Source organism: Dendrobium catenatum, unplaced genomic scaffold, assembly GCF_001605985.2.
Source record: "Dendrobium catenatum unplaced genomic scaffold, ASM160598v2 fragScaff_scaffold_1021, whole genome shotgun sequence".
In the NCBI taxonomy this organism is placed as follows: Eukaryota; Viridiplantae; Streptophyta; class Magnoliopsida; order Asparagales; family Orchidaceae; genus Dendrobium; species Dendrobium catenatum.
The window spans coordinates 2449485-2465323 of NW_021319483.1; the positions used below are offsets into that span (position 1 = coordinate 2449485).

General features: G+C 35.3%; 2 protein-coding genes across 3 annotated transcripts; both read right to left on the bottom strand.

The window, feature by feature from the left end:
• Positions 1 to 4939: 4939 nt before the first annotated feature.
• LOC110106295 (molybdopterin synthase catalytic subunit) lies at positions 4940 to 5694 on the bottom strand. Its single transcript, XM_020836150.2, has one exon. The coding sequence runs from the start codon at positions 5613 to 5615 to the stop codon at positions 5058 to 5060; it is 558 nt and encodes a 185-aa protein (XP_020691809.2). The 5' UTR covers positions 5616 to 5694; the 3' UTR covers positions 4940 to 5057.
• Positions 5695 to 8138: 2444 nt separating this feature from the next.
• Positions 8139 to 15638, bottom strand: LOC110106300 (probable serine/threonine-protein kinase PBL17). Of its 2 annotated transcripts, none has more exons than XM_020836157.2 (6): positions 15400 to 15638; positions 12944 to 13395; positions 12411 to 12546; positions 11627 to 11763; positions 11174 to 11297; positions 8139 to 8887 (listed from the first exon to the last, which is right to left on the bottom strand). In XM_020836157.2, the coding sequence occupies exons 1-6, from the start codon at positions 15452 to 15454 to the stop codon at positions 8307 to 8309; spliced, it is 1485 nt and encodes a 494-aa protein (XP_020691816.1). In that variant the 5' UTR covers positions 15455 to 15638; the 3' UTR covers positions 8139 to 8306. The 2 variants fall into 2 exon arrangements, with proteins under 2 accessions (XP_020691816.1, XP_020691814.1); XM_020836155.2 differs by having other exon boundaries at positions 12944 to 13413.
• Between the last annotated feature and the right edge of the window lie 201 nt (positions 15639 to 15839).

Here is a 15839-nt window from a genome sequence, read left to right on the forward strand (position 1 = left end):
TTGAAAGTTCAATTTCTCCAGCTTCTTCCAATTATGATTTTTAAGATATTATGGCTTTCTAAATTAGTTTTTTAGTAAAAAAATTTCGAAAGTTCAAAAAATTTTTGTACTAAAATATTGATTTACAAAGTAGAAATAAAATTGTCCCAAATGAAACCTACGTTAATATTGCAGAAGGCTTTCTTAACCCTGTGATTCAAGTAAATCAAATTAATTTCCTTGGAAATTGAACTTTACATATTTACATTTATTGGCTTCATTTGTCCACTGAATAATTGTTAGATCTTAGAGTATCACCAGCAGTTCAAACATGTAGTTCTGATTGTGCAGTACAAAATAGATTTTTCAAACTGAGAACAATTATAGAGAGATTATTATGTGTGGAGTCTTGATGTAGAGAGCAGTTCAATTTTATGATTGCAAATAATAAAAATGTAGTTATTATTCACCATTATATTTTTGCTATTTACTGCTGCATTTTTATTGTTCACAGTCATAAAATTGAATGGTTCTCTGTATCCGGACTTTGCATATAATAATCTCTCAAGAAACTAGGGCTGCAAGCGAACCAAAAGTTCGACGAGCTATTCGTTGTTCGGTTCGATTAAAGCTTGTTTGTGATCATTTAATTAACTAAACAAACAAACTTGAACAATATTTAACAATATTTTAAATACTCGATTCTTAAATAAACAAACTTGAACACTAATACGTTCGGCTCATTTATGTTCGTGAACAACACCATTTGAAGTTCACGAACAACCTCGACATTAAGCTCGATAAGAAGCTTGATAAAAGCACGATTCGGTTCGATTTTGAACTCGTTAATAAGCTCGATAAAAATAATTAATATTTGATTATAGAATTAATAAATATAAATAATCAATGCCTTTCTTACATAGACAATTGCTTTTATTATAAATGTGTTTGTTCATAGATATGTTCATGAACGTGTTTGTGTGATAGTTAAAAAAAATTCGTTAAATATGTTCGCGAACAAGCTCGTTAAGCAATAAACGAACGAACATGAATTGAACATGAACCGAACATGAACACTCATTATATATTTAATGCACTCATCTCAAATCATATCCAAGAGCTATAAATTATCATTATTATCTCTTGATCATAATATCTAATACTAATGTTTTTCCTAACAAAATTGCCCAAGCAAGTGAAGAACAAAGAATTAGGCAAATTTCAAGAGAAGAGACCTCTCAGAACTTTAAATGCTCAAATAAATAATAAAATAATAAGAAAATATATCAACTCACGTGTATTGATTTCTACTAAATACAAAAAAATAAATGGACAAAAGCTTTATTTAAAGAAGAAAATTACATAAATTTTAAGGAAGGATTAGCAGTTGATGATATTTATACAATAAAAAAAACTTGGACACAAATTCATATGCCTAAGCCTAACCACAATATTTAAATTAAAGATTTTTTTTTTACTTTGCAGGTTGATAAAAAGCTAGAAGATCACATTATTTAGCGAATTTGATTAACAGTCATGAGTCACCTCCTATCGTATATTCCACATATATATATGGATGACATCATGATGAAAGATCTACCCCTTCAAAGTAAAGCCTAACGTTTGTATTGGATTGAAAAGGTCTAGGAACTAATAGCCTAGTACATGAGACTCGAGAAGTAAAAGATGAAAATGCCCTCGGGGCTTACATACGACACCCTTTTACTTAGAAGGGTACTACGGGAAATAAAATAACATAAAATAAAACAACATACAACGACACCAAAATAAAAAAATACATGACATGAATCAAAAGTTCAATGACTCGATCGTGGCCGTAGATCGGCGACCACGCCTCTGATAAACCTTTCACAATCTGATGTCCCCATCAATTCATCCTTTCAAGTCGTTCGTGTAAATCTTTATAAGAAACAAACATTCATTTTTTCTCTTTCATCAATCAAACAAGAAATAAAAAATATTTCTCATTTATCAAAGAGTGGATGAAAACTAATTTAAATTAAATTTTTTTATCATTTTCATTTCCTTCTCATTCTCATTCTCATTCTTCTCTTCCTATTCTTCAAAACCAAATAGGGCAAAAATGAACAGGATGATGATGGATTAAAAAAAAAATATCTGCCTCCTATTCATCATAATTGTTCACAAAATAATGTTTTCTTAAAAAAGAAATTGATAAAAAAAGGTTTCCAGAATTTCAGATTGAGATTAACTGAGTGAATAGCAAAAAAAAAAAATCTTATGAAATTTTCTTTGTTGCCTTCGCCATCATCAAAATATACCAACCTTAGGGGGAGGTTTCCCTTGAGGTGCAAGCATTCATGATTAATTATGTTTCAGAGCTAATGGCCAAGAACACTAGTGATTACTGATATGACTATGTTCTCAATTGATGGTTGAAAGTTGGGTTCTTATAAAGGAGAATGGATGAGGATAGATGCAATGGTAGATGTGGGGTCATCATCTCTAGATTTGAAATAAATATCTTAATATTATATATTACAACAAAAACGACATCAAACTTTTGTCCAATGAATCATTTTTCTCCATTGTATCATGTTAAGAGTCAAATTCTCATTTAAATATAATAAATAAATATCATTTCTAATATTTTCCAACCTATACCATACTTAACCGGGTCAACAGAAGACCATCATTTTATGTGACCAAACCATCTAAGGTGACTCAATCTAATCTTATCTTCCATTGGAACTACTCCAACCTTTTCTCTAAGAGAAAAGCCACTCATCCACCTAAGTATCCTCATCTCTACAATACTTTTTTTTTAATTGAATGATTCATTATCATTTCTCCTCTCTACAACACTTAACTTAATATTATGCTTATCTTTTAATGTCCAACATTCAGCACCATAAAGCATTGTCAGTCTCACAACCATTTTATAGAAGTTAAACTTTATGAAGGTCAACCTTAGAGTCTAAAGGATCTGTTATACTAAAATTACACTCTATATACTTAGTTTTAGATATACTCAAACAAAATCTTTTAGACTCTAAGATTGGCCTTCATAAAGTTTAACTTCAACTCCCTCTCTAGTCTTATCAACAAGAATAATATCATCAACAAAAAATATACACCAACATACACCCTCTTGCAAATGTCTAGTGAGAACATCCATGACTAAATCAAAAAGATATGAGTTTAAGGCTGATCCTTGATGTAATCCAGTTGAAATAGGAAAATACTTGTCAAACCACCTTGTTTTAGAGCACAAGTAACTGCTCATTCATACATATCCTTTATGACTAGAATATTATATATTATATTATAAAAAAAATTCTCTTCTACTATTGCCTCCATCACTTCATGGTATTCAAAACCCTCTCTTATGTAGTTTGCCTATTGTACCATTCTCAAGGCAAGCTTAGGCTTCCTTTGGTACAGCTTTTTTAATGCTTCTTAAAGCAACTTTTTAGTACAAATATTTTTGTAACTAAAAATTTTGATACTAAAAAGCATCTTTATAAAACAACAAGAAAATTATCCTACACAAAGCCTTAGTCCAAGACATAAATTTCTTTAATCCACAATCATAATCAAGTTGACATTTCTGACAATTGTTAGTGGAAAATAGGTACTCATAAGTATATGTAATCAAATAAGTAATAAAATAATGAAAAAATATATCAACTCGCGTGTATTGCTTTCTACTAAATACAAAAAATAAATGGACAAAAGCTTTATTTAAAGAAGAAAACTACATAAATTTTAAGGAAGGATTAGCCGCTGATGATATTTATATAATAAAAAAAACTTAGAGACAACTTAATATGCCTAAGCCTAACCACAATATTTAAATTAAAGATTTTTTTTTTATTTTTTTCTTCTTTGCAGGTTGATAAAAAGCTGGAGAATTTGATTAGCAGTCATGAGTCACCTCCTATCATATATTCCACATATATATGAATGACATCATGATGAAAGATCTACCACTTCAAAGTAAAGCCTAGCGTTCGTGTTGGATTGAAAAGGTCTTGGAACTAATATGGCCAATTGTGATTTAGGGTTTCGAAGATCTAGTCGCCGAAGGCTCGGGCCTTAATTGATTTAGTCTAAAATTAAATTACAAGGCAAAACACATTATGGGTGTGTCAATACTTGATTGCCTCTTGCTGGGTTGCCTTGACATAAACAATTTAATTGTCCAACATGAAGGGAGGCTCACTCTAAGGTGTTTTTGTGTTAAAAAATTGTTTTAGAAATAAGAAAACTATTCTAAATGAAACCTTAAGCTATGGGGTAGGGGTGTTAATTAAGGTTGATAGGTTGGGTTCGCGTCAAACCCGAGTTGATCCGGAACTAAATGGGTCAACTTGAACCCCACCTAATTTTTACAAACGAGCCGGATATTTCAACCCGAACCCGACCCGCGAGTTTGCCGGGTTGACACGCACCGACCTGGATTTAGGAGATTTGGCTGAAGAAGCACGAGCTAAGCTCCCGCCGCTACTTCCAGTTCCTATTCAAAGCCAGTGGCAAAGCAGCGACAGCGGGCGGAGTCCGGAATTGCGGGAAAAAGGACGTCGACGAGTGCGTGCGAAGTCCGCGAGTGCAGGCATCGACAACAACGGCAGAAGTGAAAATCCAGAATGGATTCCAACTTTTGGGTCATTGTTGGGTTGATTTCGGGTTTCCGGATTAAACCGAATACTATCCATTTTTTCAAATGAGTCAAAAATCTGAACTCGAATCCGACCCGTTTGCTAACCAGGTCAACCCGAACCCGAATTTTTTCGGGTCGGATCCTGGTCGAGTTTTGGGTCGTATCAAAAATTGACACACCTGCTATGGGGAACCATCATCACATCTCAATTTTATAAGGTACATCGCTTCCCACATTCTCTAATAATAATGCCACCCGGATTTTAAAAATGAGCTTACTAGTTTGTTTTTTTAGAAATGAGAAACCGAAACCAAATTTTAAAACATTGACCCTGATTTTATTAAATTGACCAATATTGATCTACACGTTAAGCCTGAGATCACATTGAACACAACTTACCATTGTCAACCTTCAAATTTCCATCACAACGTTCTTATTCTCTCAACCCATCCGCCGACCCATCGCTAGCGTCATCTTGTACCCTTATCTTGCTCCCGCAGCAGCACGACGGTCTATCCTGAGCCGCTGCCGGCTGGCGCTCGAAAAACTCCTTGTTCTCCTTCCAAACCTCGCCGTTTTCATAAACCTCCTTCTTCCAGATAGGCACCGAGGCCTTGATCTCATCGATGATGAATCGGCACGCCTCCATGGCGTCGGCGCGGTGAACAGCGGAGGCGGCAATGAAGACGCTCGCCTCGCCGATGGGAACCGTGCCGAGGCGGTGGGCAACTGCGATGCGACGGAGTGCCCAGGTCTCCCGGGCTGAGGCGCAGATGCCGGCGAGCAGTTGAGTGGCCATGGGTACGTAGGCCTCGTACCGGAGCTCCACGACGCGACGCCCATCGAAGGTGTCGCGGGTGGTGCCCTCGAATGTTGCGATCGCGCCAGCAGCATGGTCGCGAACGAAGTTAACGTATCGGTTGAGATCGAGCGTTGAGGAGGAGGGGGAGACGATCTCGATTAGGGTTTCCGATTCACCGACGTCTGTCATTTGGCCGGTGTGCGCGCCTTGGGGTTAGGGTTTAGTGCGTGGAGAACAGAGCAAATGTAAAATAAAAAAGGCGACGTGCCAATTTTTGTAGATGTGGCTGTCCTCTTCTAGAAAATATGGAATTTAGTTTTTTTTTTTTTTAAGGCCAAAATAATTGTACGTAATATTATTAGAGAAACTTCATATTTGTATTTTTAATCCTCATTATATATCTGCGTGAATTAATATTTTCTTATCTCCTAAATATTCTTTTTGGTTATAAATCTTTGATGACAGAAAAAAATTATCATACATTCACTCAATTAGTAAGTCCTTTTGACTTAATTTTAACTTCATTTGAACCCTTATCATAATTAGGCTAAGTCAGCTCCCAACGAGATGTCTATGGAGTTGATCCGTTGGGAGCTAACTGATTGACTCGAATAATATCGAGTCAGTTCCAAATTCGACCCGAATCCGACCCGTGACCCGAAATCTAAACCCCTATTATTAGAGACTTCATATTTGTATTTTTAATCCTTATTATATATCTGAGTGAATTAATATTTTCTTATCTCCTAAATATTCTTTTTGGTTATAAATCTTTGATGACAGAAAAAAATTATCATACATTCACTCAATTAGAAGTCCTTTTGAATTAATTTTAACTTCATTTGAACCCTTATCATAATTAGGCCAAGTTAGCTCCCAACGAGATGTCTGTGGAGTTGAGGAGGTGGAGGTAGAGATGGCTTGAGGCATCGGCTTTCACAATGATGCAACGAGAATGGCGACTATGTGTGTATGTTGCGTGTGTAAATCCCAATATGCAAGTATATGTAAGTCGTATGAACCAATTTAGTCCGCCTTATGAGAATTCATTTTAAAGGGACACTTGTCCAACCGAGACAAATTAATATGTGCAGAGTTTGAACGGAAAGAATCGTCTAGATTGTGAGTATACACACAATATGTGAAAAATCTTTGTACACATACTGCATAAAATATACAGTGTAACCTCACACGTCCGGATAGTTCTTCCCGTCTAAACTCCGCGCAGAATAATCTCTCCATCAAATTGTTGTCCTCAAGCATTTAGTAATCAAATCATACATTAATTATAGCCATTTTAACGCTATAATTTAAAAGACATTTTTAAGACATTATTATCAATATTAAATATCATAATTTTTTTCCTTCATTTTAATTTTGGAGTTGTTCTTACTCGCTTACTCATCCTCCGCCATCCTCCCTTATCAGCGTAGTTAGGGTCAAAGTGTCAACCGGCAATTCTGAATCCAACATGGAAAAACAATCTAAGTCGAGGCGGATAGTATCACATCGACATTTGAGGGCGACGAAGGCTTCGTTTGGGACGACTTTCCCATTTGAGCTGCTTCGCCTTCCACCGGGCACGACGATTCTGTAACCATACAGCCCGAGGCTGGAGATCGAGCTCAAATGTTGGCCACGCCATTCGCTGGACTTCAAGCTTGATCTCTATCTCAAAGCACACAACCTTCTATTCCGCTTCCACCAATTGACTTGAGAAGGCAGAGCTTGGGTTCAAATGTTTCAATGCTTGACACTTGGGTGACTTCTACTTTTCTATTTTTAGTAATCAAAAAATATTTTTTCAATCATAAAATCCTATTATTTAAAAAAAATACAACTTTTCCAAAATAATTTTGCAAAAAACTATGAATTTTTTATCATGGAAACCGACACAATTTGCTGGTTGTTTTGCTTCCAAAAAAAATAATTATAAGATGATCAAAAACTAAGCCTTAATATTTTCTGTTGCTTGTTGCAGAAATTATGAGAGTTTTCAGCGAAAATTGCAAGAACAGCAGTTCAGCATACCGTAACATCTTCCTAATATCAGCAGCACCCTCAAAAGGTTGACTATAAAAATACTTTCTTGTAAAGGCCTCTCCAATCCAACTTTTCATTCTCCACTTCAAAATATAGTAATAGCCATATCAAAGAGTAATTTATCTCCAACTATATATATGTATATATATTTTTTCTCATCTTCATTTTTGCCCCAAAAAAAAAAAGTTTCTGATAATAGTACGACATCAACATTAACATTGCACTGCTCACAGCCTTAAAAAAAAATTTATTTTTAGCGTTCAGATGTAGGCTCACAGTAACTGTAACGAACATTTGCAATTCAGTTGGAGATGCCCTAAACGCATCAAAGTGGATAAAAGTTGTCAGTATATAAGATTCAAATGCAAATTATATTATAATAAATTTTAAAATTTATGATATAACAAAAATCATAAATTTTAAACCTATCCTCTTTGTAGTAGTCTGATTGGAATCAGCAATTGGGAAATAATCCAAGAAAAATGCAAAGAATATTGATTATGCCTTCATGGGATGTGATTGTAGGTGCGCATGACCGATTATGGGTTATTTACATTAAAAATAATAATAATAATGCATTACTTCCTATCTTGTCCTGTTCAATTTTCATTAAGCAGAGAAGTTGCCAAAAACAGTTGAACTATTTGCACTGAGATAAATTCATCTTTCTTTCACCAAAAATCCTGTAATTTCGATGCTGTTATTACGTATAATAATGCAAAGAATCAACAAAAACTTAAAAGAATTCAAGAATCAAATGGACCTGGAATAATTCCAACAATCAAAACAGGAAATCTGAAAGGATAAATTACATTAAAAAAAAATACCTGTCAGAGTTTATACATAGTATGGCCGCTTGTGATAATGATCAGGAGTAAGATTTCCCCACTGCCTAATGAACCGAGGATCTGGAGACATCTCAGGCTGATCAAAATCCATCGGTGGATCGCTTGTGCACCTGCGTTTTACCTTTCTGTCCATTTTCTCAAGCAGAATACCATCCCTACAACCCTTGCTCATGCAAATACTCCTAACTTCTTTTTGCGTCTTTGTTTCGCGTTTAGAAGCTTCAGCAGGAGTTTTATTATGGAACTGCAGTAAATACTGTTCATTAAGGTTCATGCAGGTCTCCAGAGCTTTTACTGCTTCAGCCATGGTGGGTCTCCCCTTGGGATTCTCGCTGAGGCACTGGTAGGCCAAGTTGCCGGCTATCTGTGCAGCTTTGTGAGAGTATTGACCTGCCATTCTGGGATCAATAATCCTCAGCAGCTTATGGTGGCGGATGAGAAGGGGTCGAGCCCACTCGACGAGGTTGTGCTCGCGTCCGGGCCTGCTGGTGTCAAGTGCTTTACCGCCGGCGAGCATTTCTAGGAGTACAACACCAAAGCCATAGACGTCACTTCTTGCAGTTAGATGGCCTGGGTGAGCAAACAACCGATGAGGGATTAGGATGAATCGGGATTCAGCTAGAGAAAAGAAATGAGACAAAAAGGGAACTAGTTATGCTTTTAATTGATTCAATATTTATAAGATTGATTTAAATTTTGAACATATAAAGCAATAACAATAGGAAAAGCAACTGAAATAGAGAAGAAGAAGAAAAAGGATCCGGCTGGATCTTCCACAATAGGCAAATTTTTAGTGAAAGATATATTTCATAAAGTAGTGCTTCGATTAAGGTTTCATTTGGGACAGTTTTTTTATTGCTTTCTAAAGCAGCTTTTTAGTAAAAAAATTGAATTTAAAATTTTTTATATGTCAGCATATGCTTTATTAGGATTAGTCAAAAGATAAACATGTAACCAAAGTATTGTTTCGTTTAGAGGGTTCATTCATTAAATAGTTATGCTTAAAAAAGATTCATCAGGATTTCTTTTAATTGCTTTCCTTAATCTATTTTCTTATATTTCAAAATTCATCTAATAATAAAGGGATGCATGTATGAAGCAAATCATTCTTATGAATATAAAAATCAAACACAAACAAATTTGGCTCCTTATTGTCTTTTTTTTTTTCTATTGGTGAATCTATAACTCAATTTTGCGCCTTAATGTACATTCCAATAAATTTAGCAAATAATTCAAATTAAGTAATTATCATAATTGATAATCATATCTATCATAATAAAATCAACATTGTGATGACTATGATGCACGGACACGGACACGGCGACGGCGACACGGATATGACATGACACGGACACGTGACACGTCAATTATTGAAAATATAGAACATGGACACGGGTTGGACACGGTATTATAATTTTTATATTTTAAAAACAGTGTATAAAAATTAAATAAGTATAATTTTAAAAATAATTTAAAAATAATAAATCATTTAATTAGAATTTGTGCTTAAAATGGTTAGTATTAGGATGTCGAGAGTCATGCATCGATGCCATCTATCAGTAACCGAAAGAGGAGATGAAAATACCTTAACTGCCAAAGATAAATGAAAATGAGAATATTTGATGAATGGGTATTAAGTGCGAACGTTGATTTGGTGTTGTGGATAGAAAATAAGATATTTAGTTTAAATCCCGCTAAATACAAGAAATTATATTTTTAAAAAATTCATAAAATATTTAAAATATGCGTGTCTGACATGCGTGTCCAATTTGTATTTAATATTTTTTTAATCAGACACGTTTTCGGCGTGTCCTACATGTGTCACAGGAGTGTTGGACGAGTGTGGTGTCGGATACGGTATCGGACACTGCACGCCTCTTTGAGGAGAAGTGTTGGTGCATCATAGTGTGATGATGATGACGATTGACGACAATGATGATAAAACATTCATGATATTAACTAAAGCCCTAATTACTCTCTAATTACCTTAGTAAATAGTTATTAATTACTCTATCCAATTAATCAACAAACTAATTATCATTTCTACTAATCATAATTAAATAGTAATATAAGTATATAACCTTAAAAGGGCAAAACCATCCCATAAAAGTTTGATGTACACAGCCTACCCATATAGTTTTAGAAAGACTATTTTCGTGGCTCAAACCTGGGAGTGGGACCTCCAAATTATACAAAGGCAACTTCTCTACTGCTCCAGGCCAACATGACCCACACTCAAAGATAAATATTATCTTAAACCCAGAAATTAGTCTTATTACTTGCTATTAAATTGTCCAGTTAATCAAATCATAATGCAAATTTAATCTAAATTCCTTAAATTCTCTATTCTCTTGCATGCAATCAAGTTTCATAGATAAGTTTGAATTAAGGATACAGATTTCCAAGCAGCTTTTAGCATTTAACATCCTTGACATCTAATTACAATCGGGAATCGGGATATACCGAATTATTAAACCTGGATTTACTTACTACTACATGCATTCACAGAGCCCCTTGACAGCTTAACAAGAACACTGACATAAGACCAACATTAAGAAATTTACAACCAATCAAAAAATAATGGGAAAACAATTACTAATTGATGAGAAAATACTTTTCATAATCCATAAAAGTAGGTTTATGTTCATATTAAGAATAAGCTTTATCCCTATTATAGGAAAATCAAGGACTCATATACTGCCATGAAGAATACTGGGATCGAAGCAACATCTATTCAAGGTTAAGATTATATGTGTTTCCATGTCCTTACTACCAATCAACTAAATTTTTCCATCTTGTACACAAAAAAAAAAAAACTACATAACATCTGATAACTACTTTTGTTCCGTAATTTACCAGTCATCACATACTCTGGAGCTGCATATCCATAGGTACCCATTACTCTGGTAGAAACATGTGTTTTGTCACCTATTGGTCCCTGCTTTGCAAGGCCAAAGTCCGAAAGCTTGGCATTGTAATCCTGTAGTGAAAGAAAAGAAACAATATTCACATAACAAGAACTAGGAAGGAAATTTTGATAATAAAAGCATTGTTATTTAACTACTTCATTATCAGTCACTCGATCCTTTATAGCATTTATTTCTCCTTCGGCACTTTCTTTCTTTGAGCATTAAACACGACTCTCCTCTAATTAGTTACAAGACAGCAAACAAGGTTCAAGTTCAAATCTAGCTCATTTTCAAAAAACCTTAAACTTTTCAAAGAATTGAATTTTCTCCCTCACATATTTTGAAATGAAAAGTTGCACGAAAAAGATTTAAGTTGCAACAATATTTTAAGGAAACAAACCGCGTCAAGCAAGATGTTAGAGGTCTTGAAGTCACGATAGATTATGGGTCTTTTAGCTCCATGAAGAAAAGCAAGCCCCTTTGCAACATCCAAAGCAATTTTTATCCTAGTGTCCCACGCAATTGTTTGAGGTACCCCTGTTCAGAGAGTTCGATTAGAGATAACAGGGCAAAGCAAATGTTTTAAACATACAGATGACACTCCCCATTAAAAAACTGGGCAGTGGGTCCCTTTGCAAAAATACAGTTACCTAAAAAAGAGGGAAAATTTTCAATAAATCCAAATGAAATGAAAAAAATAAAAAATTCTGGAGTAGAGAAGAAAGATTGCCAGAGATATTGTCATTGATTGATAACCAATCTGAATTTTTAAGTGGAATTTTCTTCTACTTGCTAAAGAAGCTGGCTAATCGTTCTTAAATTTGAATGATCAATCATTATGTATAAAGCATGAAAATCTTATTCCGATCTTCCAAGAGTGGTACAATCACAAAAACATTTTTTTTTCCTGAACTCAAAGTACATAACATGCTGCTTCAGCCTTCAGTGATCATTTTCATCTGTAGGCATCATTTATGATTATGACTACATCTCCACAAGAACTCAGTATCAAAGGTGTTTGTAGGTTAACTTGAAGAAATTACTTGCGGGCTTCCATAAAGGTGCTGATACCAAGGAAACCCCACTTTCCAAATATGAATGTTAAAATAAAATGGTTATTTTATAAATAAATTTAAACAATAACAACGCATTATCATGATATCTTTGAGAATTCATCAGCATACGTTGGAAAAGATGCCTCTCTAGGCTACCCAAAGCCATATACTCGTAAACCAATATCCGGTGATCATCTTGACAACAGTATCCAATGAGTTTGACAAGATTAGGATGGCTCAATTGCCCGAGGTAATTAACTTCAGCCTGCAAAACATTTAAAGCTCGTAAATCCTTCTTATACACATATCATCATCATAATGAAATGCTAACTTCTGAGAAAAAGCAAATTAATATATTCAGCTAGAAATCTAAACTATCTTCAAAACCCAAGAAATTCAATAAGATCTTAGTCAGCTTCATGGTTAGTGGATGATAGAAAAACTCTATAAGAGATTTATGTTATGGTAAAAAGCTGTGGTCAAGTTTAGAATGCAACATTAATTTAGGAAATGTTATACTGTATAATTGTCAACAGTTTCAATCTTCATCCTTTTTGGATTCTTGTAATCTTATCCAGTTGAAATGTATGAGAAGCTAATAAAATATATTCAGCATAATATAAAGAATGCAAGGAAAAACATAGCATGAACAGGAAACCCACCAGCCACTCCCTATCACCTTGTAGACCATTTCGGTTGAGATCCTTAACAGCGACAAACATGGGCTTGAGCCCTGGCCGAATGTTCTCATCTATGACTCCCTTATAAACAAGCCCAAAGCCACCCTCTCCTAGGATTAGATCTTCTCGGAAGTTCCTGGTTGATAATCTCAACTCATCATATGTAAATATGACAACATTTCCATAACTAGTTATTTGTTGAAAGTCTTCTACATCTCCATGCATCACTGGCTTGCTCTCCACATAGCCAGTTCTGTCTGCATCCTCATTTGGAGAAAGTGATAGTGCAATTGAAGCTTTCACTGATGATATGGCCGCCTTGGTATATTTTGGTGCAGTAACATCAATTTCTGATGGTACGACAGCTTTGTTCTTTGATGGCCTGGGAGCTTTACTCCTTGACGGTGCAACTGCAAATCTATTTGATGGAATAACTGCATTGAAACTTCCATCTAATCAAAAAGAAATTAAGGAAACCTTTATATCTACAGAGTTGCAACTACCAAGTTGAATAATACAGCAAGCATGCTTTCTGAAATTATATGACAGCCATTTCATGTTACTAAGCATAATAAGCAAACATCTAGAAGCTCAGCGTTTTGCTGATATTGATATCGTACAGAAAAACAATGAGGTTTGAGGTAGGCTATTTAAACAATTGTTTGTCATATTTGCGGAAGAAATTCAAGGATATGTCACACGTATATAAACTACAATTAAGCTAACATAGAAGTTTAATATTACAGTGCATGATCATGAACCAGGACTTAGAGGGTAGTGCATTTTATCTACAGAGGTAACACAAAAATGGTGGGAAAATAATTAATCATGAAACTAATTTCAATTTTTTAAAAATTCTAAAAATAAAATAAAAAACATGTCATGTTCTGACAAATTACTTTGGGATAAGCGCTGAAGAAATATAAGAACAGGAAATGCAACAGTGCACGAATTGGTTCAAGAATATAAAATAATTTTTTTCGTTGTTAGCACATTATTTGAGTATCACAAGAGCATAGAAATTCTCTTTTCTGATCTCTTGAATTCATGATCGTTAGTGCCTTAAAATTATCAAGGTAAATGCCAAAATTCAAGATCACACAACATTGATTAAGAATCATGAGTATATTGGAGTATGGGAAATTAAATAAAAGTTGTACCAATACTTTCAAATAGCTTATATTCAATTGGAAGACTTGAAAGTAAGCCGCCGTGCATGTTCGTTGTTTTCACAAATATTTGTCAAGAGAATGCTTATTTAACTTCAAATTTAGAAAGCCTTGGCATTCGGACTTGCTTCATCTAAGGTGCTCGTTTAGCTTCCGAACTATGTATCGATTCTTTATTCTTACCATAAGAAAAACAATCTTCAAAATAAATGTGGACAAGGCATGAGAGCACTGGGGGCTGATGCACCAACTAGATCGGGTCTAAAAGCTTAGTTACCCCTCGATTGGACATCCAAACCACCCTTCGCCCCTCTTATTCATGAATATTACATCCGGAGATTTGAAAACTTTGACGTATAAAGGGTTGGAGCATCAAAGGTGTTCGTAAATCGGTAAATGCACCTCAGGTATTCATAGTCTATTTGAAAAAGCGCCATCAACTTATCACCAGTTTTATGACTATTTGAGAAGGCGTCATCAAATCGTCACCAGTGTTATGCGGCTCATGCCGACTGTTAGGGCATCTCCAACGGAACCCTAAACGCTAAACGAGTATGGAGTCGTTCCATCGCTCCAACCGCGAAAATTTCAGCCATTTAATCCAGGTGAACAGTCGCACTGTTAACGGAGAGGATCGTTACATTCTCAAAAACACCGGCGTTCCATTGGAGCATCACCGCGCCATTTTGAAGTTTTGCGTTATTGCCGTGAAAAATGAAGTTTTCGGTTGGAGATGCCCAGACCATCCTCCTGCTTTTTTCTTAGAAGAGTTTTGCATTTTATATGATTGAAATTATTACAGTAAAACCTATTTTTGCTTATAGTGCCCCACCTTTTAAAAAAAAAAAATTTCTTGATAGCAGATTACAATATTCCTTATATCCATTACCAATTTACCAGCTACGAAAACGCCCCAAAGGAACAAGCGAAAATTCATTTTATACTCGCATTCAGCTTTTTTCAATTTACACAAGCAGCGCGTTACTTTTAGCAGGGTATCAAGTATCACAATCTCTACCATTTTTCCATAAATTTTCCTTCTAGATTTTCGTATTTTCTTCTACATTCTGACACCTACACATACACAATCTTCACAGCGTAAGAAATTTAGACCCCTTTTCTGCATTCCCCTTCCCCTCAAAGATCCAAAAAAATACGAAAATCTGATAATGGTACAACAATCCATAGCGCCATTATCTTTTTATGCTTCAAAGGCATTCCATAAAAAAAATGCTACGAGAGAGAAGATGATAAAGGAGATTGGATCACCTGGGTTCCTTCTAGCAAGAGCCCTAGGATCCTTGGAAGAGAGGCAGTTCCCCATCTGTGCAGGTCGTCTCACCACTCGCGGGGGACGAAAATGGTCAATCGCTTCGGCCCATCGCCGATCTTCTTACCTTGCTTCTTAATCTTCGTCACTAGCGAAGATTCCGTCGATCAACGATTGTTCCCGCGAGATCGCCGGACGACTACGGTTCGTTTCGCGTCTCTGCTAGCTTTCTCCGGTTCCTCACGCGACCAACCTTTCCTATGTGGACGGCTTTTGAAGGACCTATTTATTACTTGAATGCCCTTTTGAAAATGGTTTAATTGGCTTACTAATTCGGGAGCGCTCGGGGTACAAAGGTAAATTAGTGGTTAACAGGTAGGGTGCTTGGAATTTGGATGGTCTCCACGCTGCTTGTATCCTTAATATGAAAATACTAATC